The 19,866-nt window shown below is 37.0% G+C and overlaps 1 protein-coding gene across 1 annotated transcript; it reads left to right on the top strand.

Moving 5' to 3' along the window:
• Positions 1–4,499: 4,499 nt before the first annotated feature.
• Positions 4,500–19,659, top strand: serinc4 (serine incorporator 4). Its single transcript, XM_065289188.2, has 12 exons — positions 4,500–4,829; positions 7,067–7,234; positions 7,400–7,578; positions 7,803–7,882; positions 8,808–8,901; positions 9,374–9,585; positions 9,742–9,837; positions 16,809–16,935; positions 17,044–17,116; positions 17,736–17,775; positions 17,913–18,060; positions 19,248–19,659. Exons 1-12 carry the CDS (start codon positions 4,764–4,766, stop codon positions 19,525–19,527), a joined length of 1,563 nt encoding a protein of 520 aa, XP_065145260.1. The 5' UTR covers positions 4,500–4,763; the 3' UTR covers positions 19,528–19,659.
• Positions 19,660–19,866: the final 207 nt, after the last annotated feature.

Genomic DNA, 19,866 nt, shown 5'->3' on the forward strand with positions numbered 1-19,866 from the left:
ACACCCGGACTGAGATTAATGTAACGCACATTAGTGATCACATGTGTTTGGGAAGAAAATAACCCAGGGATGTGGAAATAATGTATATCTGTTGATAGAATATTTTAGAAATTAATAAAGTCATCCAAACTTTAATAGATGTATGTTTATCCATATTTTAGTAGCATTAAAGTTGCTAATTTTTTATTTTATTATTATTATTATTTCATTTTTACAGGGGTTATTTTCATGTGATGACTCCTTATAAATAAATGTATAATGTTATATATTTTATTAGACACAATTTACATGTAGTCATTTAATAGATAGATACTTTTATAATCCTGGCATTTAAAAGTAGCCTCTAGTTGTGAAGAAGATGGGTAGAGTCTCTTACGTTTTCAGTAAAGCTGCTTTTTCTGTCAAGCTGTTTAACAACAATGCAATTGTATAATAATAAGGTGACCAGACGTCCCCGTTCTTGGTGTTCTGTCCCCGGCTGGAGATGTCCTCGGAAATGTCCCCGTTAAACACCACCTCCTAAACAACCAGCAAATACACTGAAAAGCCCGGTGTCATGAGCAATTCTGTCCCCCCTGGCAATTTTGCCCCCTTAAGGCCCGGGTATACTTTTTTTCCGCGTCCGCGTCCGGCTCGCGCGCGCACGCGTCCGCGCAGCTTTCCGGGTATAGTCCTCGCGGCTACACGCGGATGGCCGCGTTCGACACTATACGCAATACAAATGATTTCTTATTCAAATTATTAGTCTAACAGGCTGTCAGGGCAGCACTGATTTTGAGACATTTACAGTACATTATAACATTAGGATAGGTGAAGAAAAGTAACTGATCCACCATTGCAAACACAGTTTAGAACAAACAACAAGACAACAAAGAACAGGAATCAAACAAACATGCTCCAGAGCTTTCTGTTCTTGGAAGAAGTAAAAGTTAAAGAAGAAAAACGATAGTGTGTGTGCAAATGCTGTCTATTTCCTTTGTATAATTGTTTATAGTGGAGTGTCCTGTCTAAATATTTTCATGCGCATGCGCTGTCGTACGCGCACTGTCCGCGCGGTCTCAAATTTTGGGCTGCACGCGGACGGTCCGCGCGGCCGGCCGCGGACCCTCCTGATGACGAAAATGACGTCATGCGGACGGCGCGCATACGCGGACGTCCCGAGTATACTTTCGGCTTTAGGACCCCGCGAGATTCCATTGGCTGAAAAAACTCCTTATGGGTAGTAAATGGTGTCAACCATGGTGTCAGCGGAGTACCAGACGCGGGCAGTCATGTAATAATTGTTTTCACCAGCAGAGGGGGCTGCGAGCAACACTGATTACTTTATCGCGTGTCCAGGTTATCATCAATCAAATTATCAAAATATATGAAAATAGTCCAATTTATCGGGTTCAAGGTACTAACTACGCATGTTAAATGAAATTAATAAACCAATGAAGTGAACTGATCACAACGTGGTACTGAGCATTTTGTTTTGTGTAAATGTGTTTACATTTTTGCATTATTCCTTCTCTTTGACGTTTACAATGCTACAAAAACAGCTGAAGTAGTAACTTTGATGACTTCTGTTTTATTGTAAAAAGGAAAAAAAATGACAGAAATTAATTGAATTAGAAAACATTCAAAAAGGTTTTGTCCCCGTTTTTTATTCGTAGATATTAACATAATAAATAAATAATAATAAATAAATAATGAGATATGAACAATATTTTAACAATTGAACTCCTAGTTTTTTATTATAATTTATTTATTATGTTATTATCTATGTTATTATCAGGTCCCTGATTTTTATTAGAAAAATTTGGTCACCTTATTGTATAAAGCAATATAGAAAGATTTGTGAGATTTGAATAAAAATGTGTTGTATGTGCACAATGATAATAAAGACATTTCAAACATAAGTTGAATTCGTATAAGTGCTTTTTTTATGTCTGGGGTTTTAGTTGCCCCCTCAAGAAGAGGTCTGTGTGATCGGTTGTATTGGTTTTCGCTGATCAGATCTATTGTATAGACATATATCATTTACATTCTGAAATGAAAATGTTGAGTAAAATGATTTTGATTATAATCACAAACCTAAAGAACAAAACATATTTAAATATAAAAAATTTGTTTAGAATGGTTATCATAAAAAAAATTGTTCTTGTTTAGATTAATCTGTATTGCCTTTCTTTTATAACAAAACGTTTAGAATTAACTACTATTTACAACATTACAGAAAGGCATGTGTTGTTTTTGTCTACTGCAGGTTAAAAACCGTTCACACTACTATTTTTGTCCCTTAATAGGTTTACTGATGGCAAATACTTAAACCTACACTATTACTACGTGCCTCCACTCAACTAAATAATCAGCTTATCAAAAAGAAAGTGTTTTCTGAATACACCTGAAGTACAGCACCTGCTCCACTCTTCGTGTGTTCTCAGAACTTTGAGGAATGGTACAACGGTTTCATAGGAAGCCTTTCCCCATCGTTAATCATCTTTTTATTCTCTTGTATGATTGAACATCTGGACCTCCGACAGACGGATCAATGTGTTGTCGCTGTTGCTGGGCCCAAGTAAGCTTTTGATTGTAGAACTGTGTGTGCGCTTAGCAATTCAAAAATTTGCCCAAAATGTAGTTTTCTAATCTTTTAGGACAGCACAATTCTATGAGCTGGAATTTTGGCTGTGAAATTAGTAAAGTAGAGAAAGAGGACATGTGTGTGTAAGTTAATGTAATACAATATTATAAAATTTTCACACTTTATTGTCCGTAAAGCCACGCTGAAACATAAGTGTTAAGAAACGATCTATATAAAAAATGCTTAATGTTTAAGCATTTCTGTGGATTTTTATTTTATCTGCTTTGTAAAGTGGTTTATTATTAGAGTTGCATGAAAAGTTCATCCTCACCATGCATTTATTTCTCTAATGCTTCATATTTTGTGTGTATACATGAGAGATGTTTGCATTTCTTTCTCTAAAACCCTTTAAAAAATACAGATCAAAGTTTCAAGTCGAGTGATTTGTACTGTACTGTATGTCGTCCGCCGTGCTTTTGTTCTAACAGTGTGTTACTGTCTCCCTCTCACACAAGGCCCCCAATTACTGAGTGAAAGACCCCTTGTCATTGTGGATGTTTCACTATGAGGCGGAGATTAGAAACCCATTGAGCATACACTCTGTACACTTTAACAGACTAATTGGTTTAGAAAAGTTTATGGCTGTGTGATTTAGCTGAGCAAGGATTAAAGTTCCTAAATTAAACTGACTTAGATTCGTTTGTTGATGCTGTTAGTTTTAGCAAACATGTTCGTGTGAAAATGACATTGTTGATTTTTTGATGATGGACTCCAACTCTGGTAACTGTGTTCCTTTAACAGTTTAACATGTTGTGCTCATTACAGTTTTGGCTGCTCGACTGTCAGTAGTTAACTGTTTGTGTATTATTCCAGACTGGAATTAACTTTAAGTGTCTACTCTGACTAATACAAGCACAGTTTTTTTATTATTATTTCACCAGTCATACCAGCATTAGTAGATAGGAACATTTTGCGGATGGTTGTCATAATTCATGTCTTCATAGTGGATGTTATGTTGAATGACTGATCATGAAAAATGTAGAGTAACACCTGTCCCAGTAGTTTTACAAACAAAACCCAAAGCTTGATGTTTGGCTCAATACTAAAAGTATGACTTTATGTGATGCAGACATGTGAAATTAGACAAGCAAATATCTCCGAAATGATGTGCATAACTGTGATCATTTTTCCCAGAAGATGTCCGAGAGTCTACTGTCTGGATTAATGTGTCACATTATGGTAGAGAAGGTCACCCAGACTGAGATGAGGGCTAAAAACTCCAGGATAATCCCGGCACACATCCTCACGCATACACACTGACCCAAATATAATGTTACTGAGCACACTGCATAACAGCTTGTTTATGAGTGGCATCACACATTATACATGATACACTTTTATTATAACTATTGCATTACTAAAACAGTTTGTGCAGACTTATGTTATGCTATATCCAGTGTGCCATAATAAAAATAGTGTTTGTTTTTGTGCGGTGCGGTGTACAGTTATGTTTGCAGGGAGTCTGGGTAATGTGGGATCCACTGTGCATGTACATTCCTCTAAACAACCCATTCATTCGCCTCTCTCTTTATCCTGTTTCTGGGTTAAGGCATAAAGACTGGATTACATGCACAGCCTTTTTAAAGTCAGGTGACTGTTCCTAAGGTGTTTGAAAAGGGTTATCCAAAAATGTAGCTTTTTCTACCTAATTTCTATTCTTACCATAAAATAAAGCAAGTAATAATATTATTGATTTTAACCGATTAGGAAGCAATCGTGACGCTCCTATGGCCCTATTGATACAGTGAAGTGAGTGGCTGGGGGAAGGGAAGGACAGATGGGATAACCTGGCTCCCCCCCCAACCCATCCTCCTGTTGCCTAATCTTGTTGGTTGAGTAGAGGCGACTGTAGGGAGGGCAACTGGGCATCCACCCTTGCTCACACGCTCTGCTGGCACCATTTAATGACCCCAGGCAGCACACAGGATATGGAAGGACTGTTTGAAAGTTTCCATGAGAGGAATATGAGGATGTACGGTTGGGGGTGCATAGAGCAATGTCTTTTGTTGGCTAATGGGAGAAACTTGATGAGGACCGTTTAATGCAAATCTGAGCGCCCTCCTACTGTTTGTGCAGCATCCCAACTATATTATAGGATATTATAATTTCAAGTTTTGTTGATAGTCAAATATAAGCCATGTCAACTGAAGCTTTACACAACAGCGGTGTCTACAGCTATTTCCTGAACATGGTGGCTTACCAGGTGAGAGCAAATTCATTTTAAAGTGATGTGAGAGATGAGAATGTCATGCCAAGTATACCAACACTATTTTTTTTACTGACCTGATTGTTACTTCTGTCGGGAATTGAGACTTTTTTATGAAATTTTCGCTATTTATAGTTGAAAAAAAAATTACAATAATGTAATGAATTACAATTATTAATACAATGTGTCATCATTGGTCATCTAGTATTGTTTTGCAAGAGAAAGTGAAACATGAACATCATGGAAAGTGCTTTGTGTCAAATACTATTAAGAGGATGAATGACTTAAGTCTACCATCATAAGCCTTGAGTGTATCAGTATTGTTTCATACTCTCTATTATTATATTAAAACATTTATTAAGAGCTTTATAAGTTTTTTTTACTAATCATCTTAAGTGCACAAATAGTAATGCATGCTTGCAAAAAACTGAAACGGCAAAGGCTTCTTGTAATTTTTGTACACTTTTGATTAAATGTTTTTATTCCTCATACAGTTATTTCTAATTCTCCAACAAAAACTCTATAGTAAAATATGTTATTGTCTATTTATACCACCGCTGTCAACATTATTCACTATTTACCAATTTGCATAATTTCTTATGCATAAATTCATCTGGGGCTGTTGAGCATATGATGAGCTTGTTTGGCTGAATGGTAAAGGGTTAATATTATGCCAATTTTTGCAAGATGTACCAAGTCTCACACAGAGATTAAGGAAAATACACAGAAATTTGCGTCCGGGATTTGTCCGGGATCGTTTGATTTGTGGTTCATTCACACTTCCAATGATTTTTCGGAATCTGTGCATTTGCACACATACCGTAAAGATATCATAAAGACATGTGACGTTTTTTTCCACAGCAACTGAAGTTTGCTAATTATCTGTAATTTCTTTCTTTAGAAACCATGCACGAGCTTTATGAAAAGATCATAAGGAGCGCATGATGCGCTTTTCTGTCATGCAATGATCTCAGCTTCAGTGCGGATAGTGACACGCTCCCTGATCTCTGCTATAGTCAGTTATCTGTCATTTCTCTACGTGAATGTTGATCTGCGTTTAAATCCCTTTGTCAAAGAGCTAAACCATAACTTCTGGTTGCAATGACATGTGTGTCCTCACTACGGCACGCCCTTTATGGCATTGTTTCTGCGTCCTGTTCACACAGAATGCTTTCCGTGTATGTAACGGCAATGTTACTAGGTCCGCATTGCAAGTGCTTTTCAAGAACATTTACGGGATGCGTTTGCGTTCACATAGAAGCCTCTTTGCCAATTTTATGGAAATTTTCTTTGACCAAAGTGCTGTGTGAATGAGGTTTTAGGTGTGCCTAGATGGTGTCTATGAAGTTTCAGCTCAAAATGGCCCACAGATGTTATAGCATGTCCAAAATGCATCTATTTGGATGGGAGTGAAAACGTGTTTTCATGTGTGTACCTTTAAAGGCAAATGAGGTACTGCTTTTAATAATAGATCTGATTCCTGTGAATGCAGTCTGGGACAATAGTATCTTTAGCCACATAAGTGCTACAACATGTTAACAAACACATTTAAAAAAGCTTTTGGGTAAAATTAACCAGTCAGTTAGTTGCTCATTGGTGGGTCTTTGTCAATGTGACATCACATTAACAAGAGACTCAAAACAGCATATCTAATGAGACTCTGGATTAATGGGGATTAACACAGGGGTGGGTGGTTGTGTTCACACTGCTAGCACGTTTATGTCCAAACATATTGTAAAAGTGGATTTAGCATAATTTAAGTGCTACATTACAAAATGTTTGAACGTCTTAATATCTTTGAAACTTTGATTGGGGATTGTTTTATAATTGAATGCCTTTAAAGTTTTATCAAATTTTCCACTGTGTTAGCTTATACATTAAATTACTATGTTAGTATACTGGATTGATGCACAGTCTTACACATTTCTGAAAGGCAATGTTTTTTTATTAAAACATGCTGTTAGATATTTCCAGATACATGATACATTTATGAAATGAATTGTTAATCTGTAGAGTTTTAGCCCAATCTATGTCTCTGAGTTTAGCTAAGGATAAAACATGCCTGGATATCATCCAGTCCTGATCCATTAGAAAAATCCAGATGCTTTGAGTGATCTAGTTTAATCTCATACCCTCCCTATACTCAGATCAAGACCTGGTTCTCTGAAGCTATCAGAGACATAGCATAGATCTTCCCTTTATAGTTCACTCAACTGCTCTGTTTTTTTGGACAGGTATGCTGTTGTTGTGGTCCAGCACCATGTTCGTTGTGTTGCTCCTTCTGTCCACCCATCAAATCATCATCCAGCACACGGATCATGTACACTTTATTCCACATCCTGGCCTGCACTGTTTCATGTCTCATGCTGTCTAAGACTGTCTCAGAGGCAGTGAGAGAGAATGTAAGTTTCCTATAAGACATGTCTTCTCGCTATATTGGCTACAGCTGGTTTTCATTCCCCCATCCTACTCCTAATGCTGTAAAATCACTGATTTTGTAAACAGTCAATTTGCCAGCCTAATCTGAACAATACAGAAATGTCCTAACAGACCTCACTCTTCCTCAGGTGCCTTTCTTTAATGTGGTCTGCGATGAGGCTCATGGTGGAGGGAACTGTCAGATGTTGGTGGGGTACTCGGCTGTATACAGGGTGTGCTTTGGCACAGCTTGTTTCTACTTGATGATGGCAATCTGTCTGATTGATGTAAAATCCAGTCAGGATTTTAGAGCCCTCATCCACAATGGGTCAGTGATTCTATTTTATAATGCCAGTATCACTAATATAGATAGATAGATAGATAGATAGATAGATAGATAGATAGATAGATAGATAGATAGATAGATAGATAGATAGATAGATAGATAGATAGATAGATAGATAGATAGATAGATAGATAGATAGATAGATAGATAGATAGATAGATAATTTTATAGAATAACACAAACCTATTCTCCATATCTTTACGTAGGTTCTGGTTTCTCAAGTTCATCACCTTGCTTGGAATGATAGCTGCTGCCTTCTTTATTCCCACAGAATCCTTTGTGCATGGTGAGCTGATCACCTTCAAATCTGAAAGTGAATAAAAGTGAATTGATCAAAACATTGTGATTTTTCTAGCAAATAATCTACATCTAAAGTGGTAGTAGCTCTTTTTTCATCATCACATACAACCTCCAGGTGTCACTATAAACACACTGATCATTTTACAAGCAGCAACAGCACAGATTTACTGAATGTCCAGTAAATCTCATTATGGCTGGATTTCACTTGTTTCAAATATGGTAAATCTTCTATAATGTCCATGTACTTTATGGGTTAAGATGCTTTAAGTGGGTCTCATTTAGGGGTGCACCGATAAATGCCGATATACACTAATAATACGTGGCCGATAACTACTCTATATCGCACAAACGATATTATTCACAGCTATTTCATGTACTACGGCTTTTGATCAGTAAGTCCTTATAAATCTGAAATCACTGTTAGTTTGACTCGTTTATAACATGCATTTGAAAAAGCAAACTCCTCGAACATAATCATAATACTCTTTATTATCATGAAAATACCTGAATAGGTTTGAAGAACAGCAATATAAATATATCCATAAGCCATTTACTTGAGCTGCGTTTCATATGGTTCTTCGTCTGCAGCGCATATTTAACTTCTTCATGAGAGCGCCCTCTGGCTTTTGGATGTAGCGACATTTCCCTGTAATTAATTGAGAAGCATAGCAAACATCATCGGCAAATATATTGGTGCACCCCTAGTCTCATCCCTATATCTTGCTATCATGGAATATAATCATTTTTGACCCAGTCTCTAAAAACCCAGCTAAAGTCATTTTTTGTGATTGAGTGAAATCTAACTTTCATGCTCCTAATCTTATGTTTAGATTTTGAGACTTTACTTCACAGACAAGATTAAAATTGTTACATATTCTGTAATAATCAGATTTTATTTTTTTTCTGTGTAGCCTGGCATTATGTTGGAGTGGTGGGGGGCTTTGCTTTCATCCTCATTCAGCTCATTCTCATCACTGCTTTCGCACACACCTGGAATAAGAACTGGTAAGGGAACTGCATTTTGTGGGTACCTAGCACAAATAATTACTATAGGAAGGCGCTCATTACCAGACTGTGAAAACGCAAAACCTCATCTGGTTTATGTCTGAATTGTATCCTTCTCAAGAATGATGAAATTTCACCATCCACACATAGTTTTTGATAATCTCTGCCTCTTACTCCCTTCCTGTTTGTCTCTCTGGTATCTCGCTTTTTCACACACAAACATTCAAACTCATCCTCCTGCTCACCTTCTGACATCCGGAATGTTTCCAGATGTTTTCAGAATAGACTTTATAGCCATTTCAGCACTTAACACAATGAACATAATAGGATTTCCTGTTAAGCGCATAACTAACTCTTAAATTATGGAAACCGTCCAAGAGAAACATGCAGTAGTGAATGAATGCCTCTTTTTAGGTTTACACTTGAGGCAACAATGATCTCACCCCGTCTCCACCCCGTCTATCATTTACAGGTTAACCGGTGCAGCTGAGAATAAGAGGTGGTATGTGGCAATCATGTGTGCTACGCTCTTTTTCTACACCATCGCCACAATGGCCTTCACTTTCATGTACAAATACTACACTCACCCAGCTGGATGCCACCTCAATAAAGGCCTGTTATGGACAAACCTGACCCTCTGCGCCATCATGTCTTTCATCGCAGTCACTCCCTGTGTGCAACAAAGTTAGTGCTGCATTGGTTTATGCTCTCTGACTGAATCACAGATGACATAAAGCAGAAATCTTTTCTAAAGAAAAGTTCTTACAACAAAATACAGTACTTTAGGTAAAGTGCAATAGTGATTTAATATGACAGTATAGGTTTTGTTCTACTTCTCAGAACAGCCACGCTCAGGACTTCTGCAAGCGTCCATCATTTGCTGTTATGTGATGTACCTGACCTTTTCTGCCCTTTCCAGCCGGCCACCTGAGAAAGGTAACTACGAAAGATTGCACCTTGCTAAACTGTTTCAAAAACTGGAGTGATATAAAACGTGGCTATGATGCTTCTTGCTTGTGTAATAACATGTAGTAGGCTATCACAAGTCTATAGTACTATTCGGACGGGATTAGTTTTACATAGGGAGGTGGGGTAAAGCAAGGTTTTATCAGAGCTTCTCTGTGATTTTAGTCCAGTCCGAATGCTCCATGTCAGTAATCATTACGGACAATGTCAGTAAAGATTACGGCGTCTTTTACCTTCTGTAAAAAGGTCCGGAGAAATGACCTCAGGTTATACTAATCCAGTGCGAATAGACCAGCTGTAAATATACACGTAAATCGCGTCATTTCCTTTTAATTTGCGGGTTTCTTTTAAATATAAAAGCGCTTAAAGAGGCATTTACTTGCGTTCTAGACGGAGAAACAAGTCGGTGGCAAGTCAGTTTCTGAATAAAACACGACACAAACTTAAAAAAAAAAGTCAAATTCACTTCTCAGATGTGCGGAACTGTTTATGAAACTGACGTTCTCCCCAAACTGAAATTAAACACAGTGTTTCGCGTTTTCCTTGTCTGTGACATGTTGTTTGCACATCTGATATCTGGAAGCAAGGTAACGTGCACGTGAAGACGAGAGGTGACGCGCTGCGCCAACGAGTTACCCCTCCCACTTCTGAATGTTTTACAGAGATTTCTAATCCCGTCCGAATTGACCATTAATATTACCGACGTCCTGTAGTAAAATTACATTACGCCATCTACCCCTGTAAAACTAATCCTGTCCGAATAGTGATTTCGCTAAACCCATTTGAGGTCCTGTATAAAAGGTATGCTACATTAATTTAAAAGATTAAAGACAAATAGATAACATAGATATATAGAATTGTATAATATTCATTATAAAAGGCTGTTTTATTGGAGTTCAGTTCTCTATTGTAGCAGAAATGCCTAACAGGTACTTAAAGTATACTGTAAATTACTTTAAGTACTGTAATAGCCTACTTTAAGCTTATGGGCATTATGCGCAATTACATTTGAATAATGCAAAGTTTGCTTATCTGCACCGGCTTAACGTTACATCAAATCATCTTTAATAGTGTGTATATTGTTAATTTTGTTTTGTTTTTATCTACAAAGAACTTATATTAAACAAAGTTTACTGACTGTAGTCACTGCAGACCTGGTTAAAAGACATATTCGTCATTTTTATGTATTTATATCGCCTGAATGATTATAAACAAAACTTTATTTGGTATTTGATATCCGAATACTAAAGTGTGCAGATTCGCATTAGCTCGAGCTGCGCATGCATGAATAAAGTGAGTTAACCAATCACTGGCCACGAATTTACATATAACCCATCTCGACAGCCAGAGCGACTAACTTATCCTTAATTTCCACTTAAATCTCACTAAATAACGAAATTTCAACTATAATATACACCTACCCGGTCGACTAGAACAGACATGTTAATGTTTCCTGGAAATGTTTCGTTAGGCACCTTTTTCCCTCTCACCGTAAAGGTAAAGTATGGTTGGATATGGAGGGTATAAGGAGACGCCTCGCTTGCGTCATCTTTCGAGCGGTAGGAAGCTCACTGTAGAGGTTACATGCAGAGTGTTCGTCACTCAACCAATCACCTCGGGGAAGGTCTGAGATAAGAGCCAATAGCTGTCCTTGCAGGACATCATCTGACTAGATGAGCGAATGCACAGTAAATGTGGGTCATAATGCGGTGTTCTCGCATGAGACGTTGATGGATGCAGATTCAGCGAACATCAACTGATGCGATTCGCACTGACTTGGAAACGTTCGCGGCTGGCGTGATGAGTTCAATGTGTGAGCTAGTGCACGGCACTAGAACCCAATTCAGACTACTCTCCCTCCGCTCTTTTCTTTCATATACTTCGTATTTCTATAGATTACTTCTTTCTATACTTCTTTCTATAGATTATTTTTTTTATTAATAAATGGTTTAAAGAGTTTTTACCTTGCCAAAGCATAAACACACCACATACGTTAAAATAAAAAAAAACCATTTATGATCTCTATGATCAAAGATATTCTTACAATAATAAACCCATCTGTAGCCTACCCATGAAATCCTCTTTGAAGTGCTTTGGCTTTTAGTATGAATATGTTAGCATTAATGGGTTACCATCCAAACGTGAAGCGAATCTTTTCAAAGTTCGCAAAAAAAAGAAAAACAAACAAATGCGAATTAGTTGCGTTTCCATCAAGTTGTTTGAGCTTTTGCGTTTGCAAACAGAGATGATGTTTTTTGTGCTCGGAGCCAAACTGGGGGCAAAAAGTGACAGCTCTGCAGGAGCGTTATGAAGTGTTTTTACAGTCTATGGTTAAAGCATTTAACTGTGATTTTTATGGATTCGTCAAAGAATGGATCCGTCAAACTGTGATTTTTATGTTCTGTCAAAGTATGTTTCCCCTATGTTTCCATTCAGTGTAATGTTTCTTATAGCGTTTTCATCACGTTACATTTATTTTTTAGATAAATAAAAGTTTAAATGGCTTGGCTACTGATATGTGTGTATGTATTGTTCTTTATTGGTAAATCAATTATTTTACTGTATTAATTGAATAAATTGAATTTAAATATTTCAACTATTTCGGTTTTCTATTTTTTCTTCCTTATTTTCATGGCCTACGTGTTTGTTCTAAAACTATTATAAAACTATTATGTTTACATACAAATGAATATGCATAGGCCTGTTTTATATATCAATATATTTATTAAGTATGTACACAAGATTTTTAGAACAAACAGGAAGAAGACATAGGCTAAGATAAAAGGTAAAAAGAAATAATAGAAAATGGAAAAAATATGAAATATTTAATAAATGGTGATATCATTACTTTTTTAGTAAAACCCATTCAAATATTTAATCTTTCTAAATAAATTATAAACGTAACATGATGAAAACGCTATAAGAAACACATAGAGGGAACAGACTTCGACAGAACACCGGGCATTTTCTCTAATTATTTCGTATTCTAATTATTAATATATTTCCATATGATTCTATCAGTCTGTCCATTTAAGGGCTTATTGCAACCATAAACACCTACGTTTATCTTCAAATGCTGTCTTCGACAACGGTATTTTATAAAAATGAAGGCCATCTTTTTTTGCATTCCTGGCACTCAACGGCACATCAAGACATTTTCTAGTGAGTTATCTTGCTTGTTTCACTGTTAATTCATTTCCACTGTTTTTCTGCCACCACATTGTGCGCGCAGCTTGCAGTGACGTAACTGTGACGTCTACTCGCAAAAGGTCCATTGGTAACCTAGTTACCGTGCAACAGTTAACAAAACAAGGTACGCGTGGAAAATGGAAACAGGACCCAGTCCTGAGGACTGCATGTAGTCACAGTGGGGCAAGTTATTAATTTATTAGCCGTGCAGCTTGGAACTGCCAAACTAAATGTTGTGCACAGAAGAAGGAATGGCACTAGCAGCAAGGACATTGCGACGACGTCGAGCCCATATGGTAAAGACAACTCCAGCGGGAACAGTCTGGGTTTGTTCGCAACGTCAGAATTAATTCGGCAAATGCGTTTCCATCACCCATTATTCGCATTTACCCTTTTTGCATAAATCAAAAACCACCTCCAACGAGCGTAAAAACTTTTTTGTGAATTAAGGGATTTTTTTAAATTGAAATTTGCCGTTTCCATCACTCGTTTTTGATGCGATCAAAATGCGCATTTAATCATGGTGATGGAAACATGGCTAATGGTAAACACAAGTTTATTATTGACCTTCTAGCTGTTTCCGCTGGAGTTGTCTTTACCATATTAGGGCTTGACGTCTTCGGAATATCCTTGTTGCTACGTGCCTTTATCAAAAATGTACTCCTTCTTCTGTGCACAGCATTCAGTTTGGCAATTAACGTTACAAGCTGCACTGCTAATAAAATAATAACTTGTCCTATCGTGACAAGATGCAATGCACACGTGCCTTGTTTTGTTTACTGTTACAAGGTTACTAAGTTACCAATACAGCGTCAATCGCTCAAACAACTTGATTGAAACGCACCTAATTCGCATTTCTTTGTTTATCTTTTTTTGCGAATTTTGAAAAGATTTGTTTCACGTTTGGATGAAAATCCAGCTAATGACAAAATACGCATCAAAATACGCATCAATTTCGTCACCATGATTTTATGCGCATTTTAGTGCATCGAGTAATGGAAACGCCAAATTTCGATTCAAAATCCATTGATTCGCAAAAAGTTTTTGCGCTCGCTTAAGGTGGTTTTTGATTTATGCGAAAATAGTATGCGAAAAATGGGAGATGGAAACGCTTTACCATATAGTTGTCTTTACCTTAGGGGCTCGACGTCGTCGCCGCAATGTCCTTGCTGCTTTGCCTTCATAAAAATTCTGATTCCTTCTTCTATGCACAGCATTCAGTCTGGCAATTATAAGCTGCACGGCAAATACATAAAAAAATTGTCCCATTGTGACTACATGCAGTCCTGTCTCCATTTTCCACTCGTGCATTGTTTTGTTTACTGTTGGTTACTATGGTTACCAATACCACCGTCATTCGCTCAAACAACTTGATGGAAACGCTCCAAAGATTCGCATCACGTTTGGATGGAAGCATAGCTGATGTTTTATGACATCATTCAGCATCTTAGCTTCAGATTCCAGGCTGTGAAATTGTTTTCATAGTGACGTTTTGGTGTGACATTCTAAATTTTTGTGTTATTTAAATCCCAATTTGTAATATACATGAAAAATTAAGTTTTGTTTTTCATGATTGTTAAAATCGCAATGAAATTAAAATGAAAAAGTGTCATTTGGTTTGGAATATTGTGGTGTTTTTTTAATGACTTCTGTGAGCTAAATTCATGTGCCTTCATTATTTTTAATCAAAATGCAAATCTCCTTCCCTCCTTGAAACAATAGACTTTTCGACTTCATGTGGTACCGCACGAATCGTTAGGCAGATGACATCAAAATACCACGAGAGCTGTTCAAAAGCATACGAAGTAGTCTGTCTTCAAGTCCCTCTCACAGTAATTTTGTCATCCGTCTGTCAGTTCTTGCAGCGCCACATGAAGTCGAACAAGCCTAATCTCTTTTTACTTCCGGATATATGGTATGGACGAGGTCCGGAAAAAGATTGCGGCAATTAGCAAACAGCAACATGACCCAACTTCAAATGATCCAATCAGTTCTCGATGAATTCAAGTCCAGCCTTACCTTTTAAAGGGGACATACCAGACTTTTTCCATGTTTAAGTGCCATAATTGGGTCCCCAGTGCTTTTATCAACCTGGAAAATGTGAGTAAGATCAACCCAGTAACTTAGTTTTGATAAACCATTCTCAACATGCATGTTTAAAAATAGGTAATTGAAATTTGGCTCCCCTGGTGATGTCAGAAGTGAATAATACCGCCCCTTAATCTGCACTATCCAACCACCCCACTACCAATTAGTACAGAGATCAGCTCATTTGCATGTTAAATGACACACCCAAAACGGCACATTTTTTGCACACCTGGCAATTTTAACATGCTATAATAAATTATCTATATGATATTTTGAGCTAAAACTTCACATATGTACTCTGGGGACACCAAAGTTTTATTTGACATCTTAAAAAAGTCTTGTGAAATGTCCCCTTTAAATTTCAGAAGTCGTTTCACTCGGATATACGTCACCCTGGGGAAAATAAGACCATCAATATTTCCGTTTCATGGCGACTTTAAAGCAGCCTATATTATCAAATTGTTTTCCCAAATGTCACATTCATCAATGTAAATTCTCTGAAAGCAAACCACAGTTTTTGATATTGTTACAAACATTTCTCAAAAAATCTGCAACATAACTTACATTCACTAACTGGTGCAGTGACAACAATTATCAATTTGCAACTTTATTGCAAAAAAGTAGTGTTCCTCCCAGCGCCACATGCATGTCAGCACAGAGCCATGGAAATAATCAGCTAGTCTCAGGTCTGTGTTGTTTCAGTAAATCAAACATTACTATAAGGTCAAAGGGCAGCCTCTGTGCAGTCCTGACTAAGTGTAATTGAATTGATTTATCCCTCAGCAGACTTAATCGAACAAGTTGTAATCATAAAGTCATTAATCAAAAAACCTCAATGAAGCCTGCGAGTCTTCCATCAGGTTCCTCATCTCACATCATTTAATCCATTAGTGTTGAAAATTTGGAGAAAATCTGTGTCTCATACCGCAAAGGTGATGAATGGTATATGCTCAACATATGACAAAGATGAATGAGATTTCCAGACAGAAAAGCTCTGTTGATTGAGGTCACACAACAGCTTTCATGCATGCAACACAGATGTAGTTAAGTGTGTTTCACATGGCCGTTTGAAATACAGATGTTATACTGCTGGTAAATGTAAAAGTGGAGATCACAGCCATTGTTGAGTGTCAGGATTGCGGAATGATTATTACAATTTGCCAGAGGTTTTAAGATGATTTTATCAGATGAAGCAAGCAAAAATGTAGTCCTGGAGTGTTATGGAAAAACTAAACATTTTTACACATTTGTTTGTATTGGTATTAGCATGTCATGTTCTCTAACTATTAGTGTCTTTTCAATCTCTGCTGCATGACTTCATCATAAAGGACTGCAGGGCACCCTGAGGCATGCTGGGAGTTTAATCCCATCTCAGAGAAACTCTTACAAACACACAATATAGACAGTACATCTAAAACCTGCAGCAATGGGCCAATGGCTTGGGTTAAATTGAAATTCCTAAACTGAGTGCGTAAATGTCTTATCCTATGTTATTATCTTTTGTTTGCTTTTAATGCATTGAATTCAAAGGAATGTGCAGGACATGAATGAATCCAAAACCTCCAAAGACGTTTGTGTGTCCTACTGAGGGAGAATTGTGCAACACATCCAAGTGTCTAGATAGGAGCAAAATGTGACAACTTTGTTTTTGTCTGTGATTTTAGTGGAGTATCTGGGGGTCAACATGACAGTGTGCTACCCCAAAGTCAGCCGGGATGAAATTCAAAACGAGGGCAATGCTGTGGCCATTATTGGGGCTGCAATCATGTACTGCTGCGTTCTCTTTGCATGGTGGGCATCTTGTATCTTTTCCTCAAGTTCTTAAAGATTTTTAAGATTCTTGGACAAAGTAGTTTATTAAGATGTTAATAACTAAGTAACGACTATTTTCTGTTTCAGTAATGAGGCTTCATACTTAGCTGAGGTCTTTGGACCTTTCTGGATGATAAAAGTTTATCGCTACGAATTCCAAGTATGTGTTCTTTACATATCTTGAAGTATTTTTAGTGATTTGAACTTTGAGACCTTGTAGAAACATTGCAAAAATGTACTTAAAGTCTGTGTAAAGTCGATTCAGAGGATTGTTTTTAAACGCATTAAAATATATTGCTTAAATATGTTACAAAGGCTGTAAACTATGTAGTACTGTGGAGTTACACCAAAGTTTCCAAATTTCTTTGTATTTATTTGGATAATTTGGGCGGGGCTTAAACAGTGGCTCAATGACGCACTGAAGCTACCGAGCATGGCTCTGCCAGTATACATAATAGTCAACTTTATAATTGTTAATATTTAAAAAATAAGACAGTCTTGATGACGTATGCAGCCTACAAATACGACCTTCGGAGGCTGCAGCCTTCTGATTGAGAAATGGCCAAGCAGCTTTTCCGCAAGTGGCCCTGGTTTCAAAGCCAAGAGCAAACATGCCCCAACTTATTTTTAAGTTATTTTTAATCACTTAAATTTTTATGGGAGGTTATATCATATTTTTCTATGGTGTGACAAACTGATAACACATTTAATATTCGACTTTACACAAACTTTCAACATTGTCATTCACTGAAAACCTCTCCTTTTTTGCCGCTCGACAGAAAGCCAGCTGTTGTTTCTGCTGCCCAGAGCAAGAAGATGGTAAAACATTCTTTCAAGTTTCATTATCTGTTTCACCAATTGTGAAAAGCGCTATATAAATAAAATTGAATTGAATTGAATTAATGTAATTCAATAAAATGTAAATGTTTAAAAACAGCTTTTTTCTCTTCGTCCAGAGGAGGAGTTTGTCATCGATGAAAACAAAGGCTGTCAGAAGGTCATCCACAATGAAGCACAACGTGTTGCCTACAGCTACTTCTTCTTCCATTTCGTCTTCTTTCTGGCCTCCCTCTACGTAATGATGACCCTCACTAATTGGTTCAGGTCAGTTGCTAAAGAGGTAATCTGAACTGTACTGGATTAGGGATGTCAAAGTAGAAAGCACTGGATTGACAATAAACATTAGTACACCTAAGGCCTGGTTTCAAGTCTACTGCCCTACAAAGGTAAATGAGCCCCATTCACTTCCATAGTAGTCTTTTTCCTATATGGAAGTGAATGGAGCTCATGAACAGTTTGGTTTCAAACATTCCTCAAAATATCTTCGTTTGTGCTCATCAGAACAAAGAAATGTATACAGGTTTGTAGCAACAACAACAACTCGCAAAAGTGTGAAACTCAGAAAAATGACTTTTTAGTTTAGAATGTCCCAAAAATAAAACTCATCTTCCCCCAAAACCTTTTTGCCTTTTGCTTTTGTAGGGCAGTTTAGTCCCAGACTAAAATGCATGTTTGAGGTTTTTTTAACTGAAAACAATTAGTACATTATTAAAATTCATTGATATAAAAACACATAAAATATTTTCATTACTTCAAAAAAACACAACATGTAATACTCATTTGAACCTATGGAGGAACTATGTTTCACATTCTGAAATTGATGATGCCTTTATTTTGATCTTTTTCAATATGTTTTTTGTATTATTTTGTATTATTCTAAATAATCTTTTAATAATCTTTTAATTTTACATGAAATACAGACCAATAGCTCTCATCTTCTGGTTCACATCATTTTATAAACTACTGAAAACTTGTTTATCACGTTTACCTCGCTGCAGCATTAATAGAACGGGTTTTTTTGCAACCATTTGATGTCACCCTACGATTAAAAAATATTTTTTTAAGTTTATTAAAACTATCACATTTTTACTGTTATTATTTTTACATTCCCAATCCCAGTTTTAATCTATTAAACACACACATGTTTATAACCTGGGTACCTTTTAAAATAGCCTGCAGGTCTTGCTATCCTGCTCAAAAATCACACTAAATACAAAGATAAAAAGCACATTTTAAAAAATTGAAAACAAATTTCCTGTGTTTTCTGATTGTATTCTAATAGACAGAGAAATAATTATACATTATATGGTCACTATTGCAACACCAACAAATGGTGGCCTAAGACTTCTGTAAAGTACTGTATATTTTCAAATGTTATATTAATGATCTGTTCAGCAAGTTATTTATGAAAGATATTTCTAAAACAATACACTGTTTTTCATGTCCTCCAGTTATGAGACCGCTGTACTGGAGACCACCTTCACCCATGGGAGTTACTCCACATTCTGGGTCAAGCTGACATCTTGCTGGGCTTGTGTGGTTCTTTATCTGTGGCTTCTCCTAGGCCCCCTTTGCCACTGCCAGTCAGATCGCAAACGCCCTCGCCGCGCCCGCATCAAGAGACGGACCGCCAACCAACGCCATGTAGTGTGTGAATCGGTTTTTCACCTTGAAGGCAATGGGTCACTCCAGAACTCTGCACATTATAATGAGCACCGATGCTCCTGCTAATCCGATTAGGATTAAAATGACCAGCACAGTGAATGCAATTTAACATGGGCATGAAAACATTAACCATGTTTCAGACTGTATGAGCATACCTGTGGGGATGTTCTTAAAATTGCCAAAAGGAATATGCAATGAACTCAAGATGGACGTTTGAAAATTTTGTGAAAGTAGCATTTTACATTAGCTTGCTGTGTCGATGATCTTAAATAGACATTTTTATAGATTAAAGGCGGGGTGCATGATCTCTAAAAAGCCAATGTTGACATTTGAAATCACCTAAACAAACATGCCACTACCCCAATAGAATTTGGACCTTCTTTTGATAGACCCGCCCCACACATA

This window comes from Paramisgurnus dabryanus, chromosome 2 (genome assembly GCF_030506205.2).
Source record: "Paramisgurnus dabryanus chromosome 2, PD_genome_1.1, whole genome shotgun sequence".
In the NCBI taxonomy this organism is placed as follows: domain Eukaryota; kingdom Metazoa; phylum Chordata; class Actinopteri; order Cypriniformes; family Cobitidae; genus Paramisgurnus; species Paramisgurnus dabryanus.